The 14,538-nt window shown below is 41.5% G+C and overlaps 1 protein-coding gene across 6 annotated transcripts in view; it reads left to right on the top strand.

Annotated features, from left to right (window-relative positions):
• The window catches only part of hectd4 (HECT domain E3 ubiquitin protein ligase 4), a 270,502-nt gene that overhangs the window by 67,282 nt on the left and 188,682 nt on the right, over nucleotides 1-14,538 (top strand). For all 6 annotated transcript variants that reach the window (XM_078227339.1, XM_078227343.1, XM_078227340.1 and 3 more), the window contains exon 5: nucleotides 13,963-14,071. In XM_078227339.1, coding sequence (XP_078083465.1) covers nucleotides 13,963-14,071 — 109 coding nt within the window. The remainder of the gene's footprint in view (nucleotides 1-13,962; nucleotides 14,072-14,538) is intronic.

Genomic DNA, 14,538 nt, shown 5'->3' with positions numbered 1-14,538 from the left:
CATTCACTGGCCAAATGATTGCTAATTGATTCTGAGGTTTAAACTTAAAAGTGGCATTTTGCTTTTTCCTCACTGTACATGAGGGTTGAAAGGTTTGAGGTACACTAAGGATTGCACTTGATTATTTAAATTTCCAATTTATTCCCATTTTTTGCCCAGATGATTTTGACTTGTTACCTTAAAACCCACAATCCTACTTTGAGTCTTCTACGATGAAATGGCAAATAGTAAATAAGATGTTACATACCTAATAGAAATTTGACTTAATCGTGCTCGTTGGCTGATGGCATTTTGCGTGCACTTCAGTGCTTAGCTAACTCATGAAGTAGAATTGAAATAACCCTACGCTTCATTGTTAACCAGTAAAGTTCATGAATGTGAAGTTGGATGGAGTTTGTAGTGATATCCCTCCACTTGCTGTCCGGGCTCATTCAAGAATCATTGAAGTCAGTTGACATCTGAGGGACCAAACCCCAGGGTCATTGTCATCGAGAGAGGCAGAAAGAAAATTTGAAATGGGGGAGGGGCTTGGAGGTTGTGGTTTACAGTAATGCCTACTGGGTGGGCAGTAAAATTTTGACATGGGATTGGATGGGGAGAATAGTGGGGTGGGCACTGGATAGTAAATATGTCACTAGATCAAGCACTGAATTGAATAAATGCTGAAACTAATGTTGAGCAGAGTTTAATCAGTTTGCGAAATGGAGTCTGACTGGTTATTTCTGATGAGAGGAAATGTTATAATTCATGTTAATTCATTAAGGCTCATAGATCAGAGATTCCGACCTCTCCAGTGCCTTCTGCTTTCTGTTGAGTTCTCCTCACTGAAGTCTACAGGCATGAAAGAAATTTGAGGGATTAAAACCTGCTTCTGTTCATTTTTCACTTAATGTTTTACTTTGCAACTGATAATTTATTCATAGATCTTCTTGAGACTTTCTCTGAGACCAGGCAAGTGAAGTGAGATGCTTGAAGGTTTGATTTTCATGTTTATTATCTCTCTAGCTTGAATGGTGGTTTCTCCTTCCTTAATACCTTTGCGTCCACTTAGCTGTTATTTAACATGTAAATTACAGTCCAAAGATACAGAAACAGAAATGAGAGAAATGTTAGACAGGGAAAAAGAGCCAAGGAGAAATAAAGGTTTTTAAATTAAAACTTGAGAAACAATTTGCTACCTGCAGGCATGCGACACCATAGTTTCAATTTTCCTCTTCAGCATAAGAGTATATGGTTCACTCAACTAATCACTGGGATGAATCAATGATGTATCGTGAGGAAAGGGGTAGGGTAGGCCTACACCCATTGGCACTGAGAAAACAGTGGTGATTTTATTGAAATATATGGTTGAGGGGGCTTGACAGGGTGGAACCTGAGGATGTTTCCCCTTGTGGGGAGTCTAGACTGGGAGCACAGTTGAAAAGTCAAGATTCTCCCTTTTAAGATTGAGATGAGGATTTTTTTTTCCTGAAGGTCATCAGTCTGTGGAATCAACTTCCCCAGAGAGCAGTGCAGACTGTGTCATTCAATACGTTCAAAGCTGAGTTAGTAGATTTTTGATCGTCATGGGAGTCTGAGGGTTATGGAAGACAGTAAAGTGATGTTGAGGCCGCAAATACATCAGCTATGATCGTATCACATGGTGAAACAGATTCAAAGGATGACCTACCCTCCTAGTTTTTGTGTTTATGGCTGGTAAAATCGTGTGGTACTGTGAAACGTTAGTCTTGTCATTAAGTGTTCTTGTATTGCTAAGTACCGGTCCTAACATGTTGTGGAGAATTCAGTTTGATTTAACTGCTGAAATGCAGCAATTTCTTGACATTTGAGGGGAGGTTGATGTTGAGCTCAAGTTTTCGCAAGGCGAATGAAGCAGTTTTTAAAAGTTTATTTATTATTGTCACAAGTAGGCTTACACTAATTATTTTATTTATTAGTATCACAAGTGGGCTTGCTTCAACACTGCAACGAAGTCCACTATGAAAATCCTCTAGTCGCCACACTCCGGCGCCTGTTTGGGTACACTGAGGGAGAATTTTAGCATGCCCAATGCATCTAACCTCATATTTTGGATTGTGGGAGGAAACAGAAGCACCCGGAGGAAACTCATGCAAACACGGGGAGAACGTGCAGACTCTGCACAGACAGCGACCCAAGCCGGGAATTGAACCCGGGTCCCTGGCGCTGTGAAGCAGCAGTGCTAACCACTCTGCCATGTTTTCAGCGATTTGTGGGGTTCGCAACTCATCCCGTTTCTCTCCACAGATAGTTGTATTTTTCATGTATTAATAACAGCATCCAAATTAAACTCAGTGATTTTCCTAGTAAGTCCTGACCATGCAACTGTTTTTTTGAGGCTGGATTATTTTATTGCTCTGGTCTGGTGCTTTTCAGTGTTGTGATAGAAAGAGATGATATATAATGATCACAAAAGGAGATTGATGTCTTGTTACATAGTCGATAAGGAAATAGTATATTTTTTCAAACTGTGCAGTGATTATACATTAGAATAGTTTTAGTTCAGAGCATACAATAGATATTCCTACTTCTCTAGGTCAGCAGGAATTTACAGTTCGGATGGTTATGCATTCATTGTTGTTTCCATTAACTGTGGGAATATGACCTGAACAGTCTTGAACCAGCAGAAGTTACTGACTGATCAATTTGCAGCTGCCAAATGCAAGCATTGTAATTTGATAGCCTGGAGTGCTCAAAGAAGGAACTTGTAAGCTCACTTTGCACAGAAAATTGATTCGTTTAAGGAATGACTCCATTGCAGCTTTGTTTTACAGTGAAATAGTGCAGGTGGTGCAAAGGATTTGTCATTCACTGATGAGCTTTTGCATGTGCAGAATAATTTGAGGATGAAATGGAAAATATTTAAAAGAAGTAGGAAACGCAAAGACTCTCAGCTTGCTGACAGTTCGTAGCAACCTTCCATCTTGAGACAGTGGTTTGCACCATGGTGGTCAAATTTAAGTATTGCCTGGTTTGGTACAGGAGCCCCACTCTGACATGGGTGACTCTGCCATATTTTCTGCAGAGGAAGACAAGAACGTGCATGATTCGCTGGCCTATGTTTTCTCTGGGCTGCCTTCTCAGGCAACTGAACTTTTCATTTTTGCTCATCTCTTCCAATGCACTTCCAAACAGTCAGTCTCCAGTGGTCACAGTCATCAGTGACTGTCTCCCAGTTGTCAGTGTCAGTGTCTGCCATCTTTATACCTTGCTTGCCAGTGTCCTCGAAGCAGAGGTGGAGGTGCCCAGGAAGCCATGACTTAGTGGCCAATTCACTGTACAGAAGGTCTTTTGGTATACGGCCATCTGGTGAACATGAGCACAGATCACATTTGTTCAGATATTGGTGCATGCTGATTTAGTATTCTTCAGGACCTTCTGAGTAGGTGACCTTGTCTGCCAAGAAATGTCAGGGATACATCTGAGACTGTGACGTTGGATACTGTCCCCCCCTGCCGAGCATATGTTGTTCAGGTCTCACCATGCTAGAGGGTGCAGGCTTGGTAAACCTGTAATTTGGTATTTTCAAATTGCTGTTGTTCCACACTCAGCTTGGACAGTTAGCTGTCATCTGAGGGAAACAATCTTAGACAGTGACCTTTCCCATTGGTAATGACCATTTTGAAATGTCTGTGATGCTTCGTTGACTGTACTGAAGCACCACAGAGTGCAACATGGTATATGTAGAAAATGTGAATATTAGTGCACTTTGTGTGATGGCCACTTTGAAATGTTTGTAATGGTCTTTCAGATATTTAACAAATAAAGCATATTTTTGTAAAATAAATCTGAGGGGGGAATGGGATTATCTTTAGATGATTAATCACTTTTAACAGATCAACCAAGCATTCGGTCACCTCTTACAATATCATCTGTAAGCATTCATTTGCTGTGCCCAGCCCTATTTTTTTCAGCACAGTCTTCAAAAAACAATTTTTTGCACAGGTGTGCACAAGATTTTTTTCTCTTAGCAAGGCTGTGCAGTATCATGCAAGCTGCTGTGCAGCTGCGCAGGGCAACAGGAATATTTCTTAGAGCCTTGGGACTTTTTTCCCTCCTGTTAAAGGTGCTACATTATACAGCTCATTATACTTAAGTTTTTCTCACTGATGTTTGATCCCTTCTGTTAGGCCACTGCCATATAATTATACTCAGCCATCTGTTATTCAGTAATGCTCCTTTTTAAAGTGCATTATTGGACAATAAGTACTAGTCATTTCCCCCTTTTGTCAAATTATGATGAACTGGCACCTCAGACATCCAGAGATGTGCTATTTATCTGTTACTGGTAGTTAACTGTCTGCCTTAAAGCTGCACAATCTTAATTGCCATCCAGTACATGTCGATTTAGCTGAAATTGGCATTTACAACAATATTGTTCTTGTCTAAACTATTCTAAAACCATTACTGTATTTGAATTGAAGATCCTCTTTTTTTCTTGAACCCTTTGTTTCACCCTTTATAGCTTCTTTGTACTTCTGTGGAATGGTGCCATTTCTGAATAATGCACATCTCTAAATGCCCCAGATATTCTGCTTTGAAATATGTGACACGTGTTACCTTCCATCTTGTTGTGTGGCACTACCACATAGATTCAGGACAGATCTAATGGTTAAAAATGGGCATCCACGAGGCGCTGTAAGCCATCAGCAGCAACAGAAATGTGTTCAACCGCAGTCTGTAATCTCACGGCCCAGCATATCCCTCACCTTTATCATTACCATGAAGCCAGGGGAATCATCGCTCGTTTAATGAGGAGTGGAGGAGAGTATGTTTGGAGTATGTATGCGACAGGCTTAAACATCAGATGTTAACCTAGTGAAACTATAGCACTGAGCCAGAAGCATGATGAACAGTAGTAGCAGACAGACCAAAGTGATTCCACAGCCAATGCTGTGTAGTTCTGCCACATTCAGTTGTGGATGCTAGTGGACAATTAAAAATTAACTGGAGAGGAGACTCCATAAATATTCCTATTGTCAGAATGGGAAAATCCAGCACGTGAATAAAAAGATAAGGCTGAAATACGTGCAACTATTTTCAGCCAAAAGTTCCAAGTGATTGATGCATTTCAGTTCCTTCCTGAGGTTCCCTGCTTAATAGATGGCAATCTTAAACCAATTTACTCCATGTGATAAAAGAAATGGTTAAAGTTGTTGGATAAAGCAAAGGCTACGAGGCCTGTCAACATTTTGGCTGTTGTACTGAAGACATGGTCCAAACCTAAATGCACCCCCAGCCAAACCGTTCAAGTACAGCCCTAATACTAGCTTCTACCTGACGATATAAAGAATTGAAAATGTCCTATCCATAAAAATCAGGACAAATCCAATCCATTCAATTAGTCTATTCATCATCAAAGCAGCATTTACTCAACAATAGCCTTCTCCATGATGCTCAGTTACAGCCCTGGTATAACATGGACAAAAGAGCTGACTCAAAGGGACAGTTTTAGAAGTGTTTTCTTGGAGATGGTCATTACCTGGCACTGAACATCAAGGCAACACTTAAGTGATATTTCAAGGAGGAGTGGCATGTTGGCACAGTCTTTGAGTGCGGGCCAGGTGACCCCCGGGAGCCTATAACAAGACCCAAACATCATAGCTGGCAACAAGGCCACAAACTGCTACTGCTGTTTTTTGGAAGAAAGGGGAGGAGATGAAATGTCGCCAGTTATTATGTTTGGGTCTTGTTATGAGGCATAAAAAGAACACGAGATAGACCTGTAGAACTTAAACAGGGAACAGTTTGTATTAGGTCTTCACAGCTTCATGGCCAGTCCTAGATTGACTCCCAAGCTCCACCCTGGGTGGAGCTAGCCTCCGAGTCACCTGTCCCGCATTGTTAAAGAGGCAGCAGCACCTCAACCTTGATATATAACAGTTAGGTGGATTGGCTGCAGTAAAATTGCCCCTTAGTGTCCTGGAATGTGTAAGTTAGATGGATTAGCCATGGTAAATGTGTGGGGTTACAGGGCTAAGGCTTAGGAGAGGGCCTGGGTAAGATACTATCAGAGTCAGTGCAGACTTGATGGATCGAATGGCCTCTTTCTGCACTGTAGGGATTCTATGATTCTGACAAAATTGACATCAATGGGAATCGGGGATGTGGAGAGAAATCTGTAATAGCTAGAGTAATGTCTAGCTCAGAGGAAGGTGGTTGTTGGAAGTAGCCAGTCATCTCTCTCAGGACATCGTTGCAATAGTTTCTCAGGATACTTTAGTTGATTCATCAGTTACCTTCTCTCCATCATAAGGTGAGAACTGGGCGTGTTTGCTGATAATTGCACAATGTTCAGCACTATTCACAACTTCTCAGATACTGAAGCAGTCATGTTCATACGTAGCCAGACCTGGACAATATTCATGCTTGGCCTAATGAGTGGTTTGCAACATTTGCTTGTGCCAGACAATGGCAAACGAGAGAACATAACCATCTTTACTTGAGGATCAATGGCATTCTGTCACAGAATCCTCCACCATCAACATCCTGAGGGGTCACCATTAGCCAAAACTTAACTAGAGTCATAGAGGTTTCCAGCATGGAAACAGGCCCTTTGGCCCAACTTGTCCATGCCGCCCTTTTATTTAAAACCCCAAAGCTAATCCCAATTGCCTGCATTTGGCCCATATCCCTCTATACCCATCGTACCCATGTTAACTAAATGCTTTTTAAAAGATAAAATTGTACCCGCCTCTACTACTACCTCTGGCAGCTTGTTCCAGACACTCACCACCCTCTGAGAAAAAATTGCCCCTCTGGACACTTTTGTATCTCCCCCCTCACCTTAAACCTATGCCCTCTAGTTTTAGACTCCCCGACCTTTGGGAAAAGATATTGACTATCTACCTTGTCTATGACCCTCATTATTTTATAGACCTCTATAAGGTCACCCCTCAGCCTCCTACGCTCCAGAGAAATAGGTCCCAGTCTATTTAGCGCCTCCTTATAACTCAATCCATCAAGTCCCAGTAGCATCCTAGTAAATCTTTTCTGTACTCTTTCCAGTTTAATAATATCCTTTCTATAATAGGGTGACCAAAATTGCATACAGTATTCCAAGTGTGGCCGTACCAATGTCTTGTACAACTTCAACAAGACGTCCTAACTCCTGTATTCAATGTTCTGACCGATGAAACCAAGCATGCCGAGTGCCGCCTTCACCACTCTGTCCACCTGTGACTCCACTTTCAAGGAGCTATGAACATGTACCCCTAGATCTCTTTGTTCTGTAACTCTCCCCAACACCCTACCATTAACTGAGTAAGTCCTGCCCTGGTTCAATCTACCAAAATGCATCACCTCGCATTTGTCTAAATTAAACTCCATCTGCCATTCGTCAGCCCACTGGCCCAATTGATCAAGATCCTGTTGCAATTGGAGATAACTTTCTTCACTGTCCACTATGCCACCATGGACTAGCCACATAAATACTGCTGCTGCAAGAGCAGGTCAGAGACTGAATTCCACATCAAGTAACTCACCACATCAAGTAACTCACCACCTAACTCCCCAAATCCTGTCCACTGTCTGAAAGACACAATAAGAAGTCTCTCAACACCAGGTTAAAGTCCAACAGGTTTATTTGGCACTAGCTTTCGGAGTCTCAGGCTCCGAAAGCTAGTGCCAAATAAACCTGTTGGACTTCAACCTGGTGTTGTGAGACTTCTTACTGTGCTTACCCCAGTCCAACGCCGGCATCTCCACATCATGAAAGAGACAAGTCAGGAGTGTGACAGTAATTCCCAATTGGGCAACTTCCCATTACCTTAAACATTCATTCCCCTCACTGTATTGTTGGGACAAGCAGTGTGTATTACCTACTAGGTGCCCTGCAGCAATTGGTCAGGCTTCCTTCTACGGCATTTTCTCAAACAGCAACCTCTACCCCAAGAAGGACAAGGGCAACTATCAAATAGGAGCACTGCTACCTGTGAATTCCAAGTCTCCCAATCTCCTGACTTGGGACTACATTGCCATTTGTGTGGGACTAAGTCCTCACCCAGTGTATTTCTTTGGAAAATGTATCCAGAAATAAATTCCTTGCGATCTCCAATAGTTTCAAACTGGACAAAGAAATAAATTGTCTGTCTATAACCCCAAACAAAAAAAAGCCACTTGGCAGTGTTGGGGAAACTCGCCTTGTATTCCCTGAAGAGCCATTAAGGACCCATGTGCATTGCACAGACCAAAATTCAAAGAGATCTATGCATTTTGTAACCCAGGCTGCCCAACAGGAGTCCGCTGCTCTGCTAAGACAAAGGGCTCTGTAACCTTTCAATCCTTAATAGTTGAGGCATATAACAACCTCAGGGACCCATGTATGGAAAGGTGGGAGTCATGTGACATGGACCTCTGGCTTGTGGAACCAGTAATATTGCCTTGCTGAACTGCAAAGTCTCGGTCTGTTTTTGAATATTTGATTCGCGCTTCACAGGCAAGAAACTCTGGCCCAGGTTGGTCACCTGGCCCCATGTGCATTGTTTTTGCTGAAAATTCTGTACCATCACCTCAAAGACTGATGCATCTCTGTGTGCCTATCTTATTGTGTAAAGTCAACCCCACTGGAAAAGCGAATTACACGGCATTGGTTTTCATCCTGCTGACCGCCATGAAAAAATATCTTATTGAATTTTGATTCTGAACGCCAGATCCACACGAATTAATATTTACTTTCTCTCTGATCTCTGCATTGTAAAACCTTTTTTCCCTGTTTCTCTCGCTGTCTGAATGCAAACGTGGGTATACTGGGAGCCCTCCAACTGTGTTTTGTGTGTGCAAATAAACTAACCCATTGAATTCACCCTATCTCAAGCTTACTGTGTAGTAGAGGGAAACAAAGTAGAACACCTTTTCAGTTTGTGGACCAGTGGAGAGAGGAGAAATAGTACTGTTTAAATTAACTGCCCTTCTGTCCGTAACTATTGCTGGGCCAAAACCTGTAACTCTCTCTACTTAACAGCACTGAATGTGCCCACATCATAAGGACTGCGACAGTTCAAGAAGGCAGTTTGTCACCATCTTAAGAGCAATTGGGGATGTTTGCGAGTGGAAAATGAGTCCACAGTAGAAAACTGGCATTAAATTACGGACGTAGACCATTCGGCCCCTTGAGCCTGCTCCGCCATTCAACAAGATCATGACTGATCTATTTGTGTTTTGAGTTCTACATTCCCATTACCCCGATAACCTTTGCTTCCCTTGCCTAACAAGAATCTATCTACCTCTTCCTTAAAAATGTTCAGTGACCGTGCTCCTACTGCCTCCTGAGATAGAGTTCCAAAGTCTCTCAGCCCTCTGTCCCAAAAGGGTAACCCCCTAACTTTAAAACAGTGCTCTGGACTCACCCACAAGAGAGACATCCTTTCCAAGGCCACCTTGCAAATACCATTCAGGATCTTATCAAGTCGCCTCTCATTCTTCTAAACTCCAGTGGAAATAAGCTCAACCTATCCTCGGAAGACAGCCCACTCTACAGCATTTGCTCTCGTAATCATCCTCTGACACATTTATATCCTTCCTTAAAGGAGACCAAAACTGCACACACTATTCATGATGATGTCTCACCAATGCCCGAAATAACTGAAGTATAACATCCTATAATGTTTGGTTCGTCTCGTAATAAAGGATAGCATTCCATGAGCCTTCTTGATTGCATGCAGCACCTGCATACTAACTTTTTGAGACTTGAATACGAAAACACCCCACAACTCTGCATTTCAGAATTCTGTAGTTATCTTCTGTTAAAGTGCTTTTTTATTCTTCTGAGCAAAGTGAACAACTTCACATTTTCCACATTGTACTCCATCTGCCAAATTTCTGCCCACTCATTCAATCTATCTATATTCATCAGCAAACTCTTTATGACCTCTTAACATACTTTCTGACCTATCTTTCTTTCATCTGCAAATTTAGTTTCCCTCCCTTCAGTTACTGATATAAATTGTAAAACATTGAAGCCTGACCCCACCCCCTGCAGACCTCCCCTCATCACATTCTGCCAACCAGGCAAAGACCCATTTATGCATACTCTGTTTTCTGTCAGCCATCCAATCTTCTTTCCAGACTAGTATGTTGGCCCCTATACCATTGACTTTTAGCTTCTGTAATAATCTTTGATGTGGCACTATATCAAATGCCTTCTGGAAATCCAAGTACAGTGCATCTACAGGTTCCCCTTTAGCCACAGCACATATTACTTCTTCAGAAAACCCTAATATATTAGGTAAACAAGATGTCCCTTTCACAAAACTATGCTGACTCTTTTTGATTACCTTGTTTTTTGAAATGCTCTGCTCTAACCACCTTAATGGTTGGTTCTAACAACTTCCCCATGACAAATGTCAAGCTGGACTGTAGGTTCCTGTTTTCTGCCACCCATCTTTCTTGAATAGGGGGGTTATATTTTCTAACTTCCAGACTGATGGAATCTTTCCAGAATTTAGTGAATTTTGGAAAATTAACACCAGTAGAACTAATATAGCATTAGCTATCTCTTTTAAGACCCTAGAATGAAACCATCAGGACCCCAGAGACTTGTCAGCCTGCAGTTTCATCTGTTTGCTCAGTACCATTTCCTGAGTTTTTAATTAATTCATGGGACGTGGGCGTCACTGGTTGGCCAGCATTTATTGCCTTTCAGAAGTTGCCCTTCAGAAGGTGGTGATGAGCTGCCTTGTTGAAATGCCTTGTGTCACGGGCAGTGTTCCAACTGCAAAGGAACGGCGGTATATTTCCAAGTCAGGATGGTGAATGGCTTGGAGTGATTGCAATTTTACCAAATTCCTCTCTCTCTCTCGCCACCTGATTTACAGCTATTACTGGATATTTTTTGTATCCTCTATAATGAAGACAGAAGCAAAATATCTGTTCATTTCATTCACCATTTCCTTATTTGCTATTAACTCCCCATTCTCACTTTCTAGTGGACCAACGCTCGCTCTGCTGACTCTTTTCCTTTTTAGATACCTGTAGCACTCTATTGGCAGTTCTCTTTTGACAGAGAATTTTAACAGTTGGATTTTGCACACTAATGGAATAAGAATATAATTTATTTTGAGGTTGAGATTTAATGGTGTACGACTGAGGAGCTGATGTTGACAGGTGGTAAACCTTTGAATGGACTTACTTTATTAAGTTGATCTTTCTCTACATCCTAGCTATGATACTATATTCTGCACCCTCTCCTTTCCTTTCCTCCCCTATGTACTCTAGAACGGTATGCTTTGTCTGTCAAGCGTGCAAGAAACAATACTTTTCACTGTGTACCAATGCATGTGGCAATCAAATCAAAAGTAAATGATCCATTTTTCTCCCTCCCCAATGCATTTCTATAATTTGTTACAAAGCCGCCATCCTCAAATGGCATCTATTTAAAATATCTTGTGCACGTAATACAACCTGTCATATTTTTGGGTATTAAAAACCATAACAGTTGCACTGAGAGAAACACCACTGCTCTCCCACAGCCTGATAAATGAAGTCACTTCAGAGTGTAGTGTGAAGGTACAGAAATTAGAAAACCATGGTTCTGTGTTAGGTCTCTGAGTTAGCTAATATCTAAATTACCAAATCTTGGCTGAGCTGCTGCAATTGGTCATTGTTCCCTTTGGATGGAGAAAGCTGGAGTTCTTGTGAGCCTGCCGTGCTGTGACTACTGTTCGGAAGCACTTGGGTGTGAGAGCGGGATTGGCTCCATCAGCAATGTCTTTCATTGTCAAATCGCGATTAAAAGCTCCTTGTCTATATGAGGATTAGACATTTGGAAACAGTACCAAAAGGTGAATGAAGCCTGTGGAACCTTTGAATCAGCATTTTCAAGTGACAATGAAAAAAAACCTCAGTGAAGAAGACAGTGAACCTGGATTATATGGCAGGATTTAGTTCTTGGGGGAAAGGTTTGGAGTGAAGTCGTACATCAGTATTCACTTTTTGGAATAACTTTCATTTCTGCATGATATCTATGCATGCTGTATATTTTAATTTTGTAAACTTTTAAATATTGGATGTTAACTGCAATTTTCTAAGCATACTAACTTTTGGTTCTGGCGTTTCCTGTAAAATAAGTTTCACCATGTTTTATTGGAAGATAGGACAGTGTCCATTGGAAATTTTTTATTTAGCTAGTATGTGGTATGTGCCTCATAGCACCAGGGATCCCGGTTTGATTCCAGCCTTGGTCACAGTCCGTATGGAGTTTGCACGTTCTCTGTGTCTGTGTGGGTTTCCTTTGGGTGTACCGGTTTCCTCCCACAGTTCAAAGATGTGCGGGATAGGTTGATTGGCCAGGCTAAATTGACCCTAGTGTCAGGGGGACTAGCAGGGTAACATTCGAGAAGAAATGTGTTCTATGATTCTATGTCTTGAAGGGGTTAATTCATGCTTGTGTTTTGGCTAAGTAGGCAGCTGGATCCCTTTGAATGTCCTCACTGTTTATCCACTCTCAGTAAGAAGTCTCACAACACCAGGTTAAAGTCCAACAGGTTTATTTGGTAGCAAATACCATAAGCTTTCGGAGCGCTGCTCCTTCGTCAGATGGAGTGGATATCTTCAGATATCCACTCCATCTGACGAAGGAGCAGCGCTCCGAAAGCTTATGGTATTTGCTACCAAATAAACCTGTTGGACTTTAACCTGGTGTTGTGAGACTTCTTACTGTGCTTACCCCAGTCCAACACCGGCATCTCCACATCATATCCACACTCACCCAGGGGTTTTTGAATAGGAATCGGGGATTAAAACTCCAGTGGTCCCTGCCCTTCTCTCTCACTTCCTTTGTTACTCTCCTCACTTTTCTGCTCTCCCTTTTCCCCCCCTCAATCCCCATTGACCTTGAGTGCTGAGGCCAATTGCATTGCTCCTGTTGGTGTTGAAGTCAGCCAACTCTGCAGGGTAGGGATCAAATCTGTAACCTGTTAATTTGGCTGGAATCGTACACATCATATCAGAATACACTTACTCAGTTATCAGGGAGAAAATCTGTCTTTCTGGTTGTCAGTGTTGCCGAGGGTTATATAATCCATTGTCCTTTCTGTGTGCTTTATTAATGTTGTTTTTCTCCAACCAAGATCCTTGTAATGTTGGTCTACCTTTCCTGCGCTAGAACTCTTATTCACTGTTGCCCAAGGGTCACTTCTGCTTGTTCATTGAGACAGTAAGCAAAATAACTATGTAAAACTGAACAACGTGACCTTGTGTCTCAAATGTTAGAATTAGGACTTTTAATGTGATCGTGTGGTTGTTGCAACTCATTTGAAACACTATGCTACGTTCTTACTGGTACACACTCCTACAGCTGCATCACTTCCACTTAAACTTTACCGCCTCTACGTGCTTCAGTGAATTGACATCAACATTTCTGACCTTGAATTTAGATTCCTGCACAAATATGCTGAACCTTAGCTCAGCTTTCTCCAACCATAAGTCCACATGTGCACCTTCTGTTTCCTTAACACCAGTCTGTAACGCTGGTTGTTATTTGCCTGTTCCCTTTGCCTTGCATTACATTTTGCTGCTTTCAAATATCTTCTCAAAATACTTAGGTATCACTTTGCGTACTCACTCTAAATGGAGGTTTTCCTTTTCTACTTCTGTGAGATGCTAATTATTGTCTGCTTGTTAATGTAAAGACTTCACAATGTTGTCTTGAACACAAGAAATGCAATATACAAATGCAAGTTGTCACTAAAACTGGCTCAATTTTATTGGCAACAAATCTGGGTCTATGCTTCTGTTGCAGGTGTCAGAAGGCCAACTTTAGTATTACAGATATGGGTACTGCTGCATAGACACCAGTCTCCTGCAATCTGAATTAAAATACTATTTAAAAGTACATTCAAAATTAAAACTGTTGGAGTGTTGCAGTATAATGCAAATATTCTGGTATTGTATTGCATAAACCATTCTACATGAAATCCATTACACAAATCTATCTTTGTTTTTCAGATGCAGATTTAGGTCGCTGCCTTGCAACAGATGGCATGTACCTTTATTCAACTAACTCCGTTGGCAAGGGGATCAGCAAGCTGGGGTCAGGACTCCATGGGACTCTACGGTAATTGATAGCAAATGCAGTTTTAAACCTGCTACACGTACAATTCAGCTAGTTGGAAATCTTGTATTTTAAAATTTCCATTTTAGGTTAAACAATACTTGCATTTCATTGTTGAGCAGCCACAAAACCAGCAGATTTATTCTGGCTGGTTTGCCTAGTTTATTAGTCTCGGGAGTTCATGCATTGCTTTTCATATTACTGTTGACAACAAAATCTTTTCGGATTGAGAGTGGTGTGAACTCTATTTCTCATCTGTAATATTGCAACATTTCTTTAGTTACACAGAATTAATCATTTAGTGGCTTCGTAGTACAGGACTTGAGTTTTGCTGAAAAAAGAGACAAGTTGTTGAAGTTTTTCATCTTGCACTCATCAGGACAGACACAAGAACGCCAAATTTTAAAGGGAACAGTTAAACTGTAAGAGAGAAGTGCTGATTAGAAAGTCGGCTCTGGTTGTGACATTGC

This window comes from Mustelus asterias, chromosome 13 (assembly GCF_964213995.1).
Source record: "Mustelus asterias chromosome 13, sMusAst1.hap1.1, whole genome shotgun sequence".
NCBI lineage: Eukaryota > Metazoa > Chordata > Chondrichthyes > Carcharhiniformes > Triakidae > Mustelus > Mustelus asterias.
The sequence above is the reverse complement of the archived record's forward strand: the minus strand, read 5'-3'. Positions and strand labels throughout refer to the sequence as shown.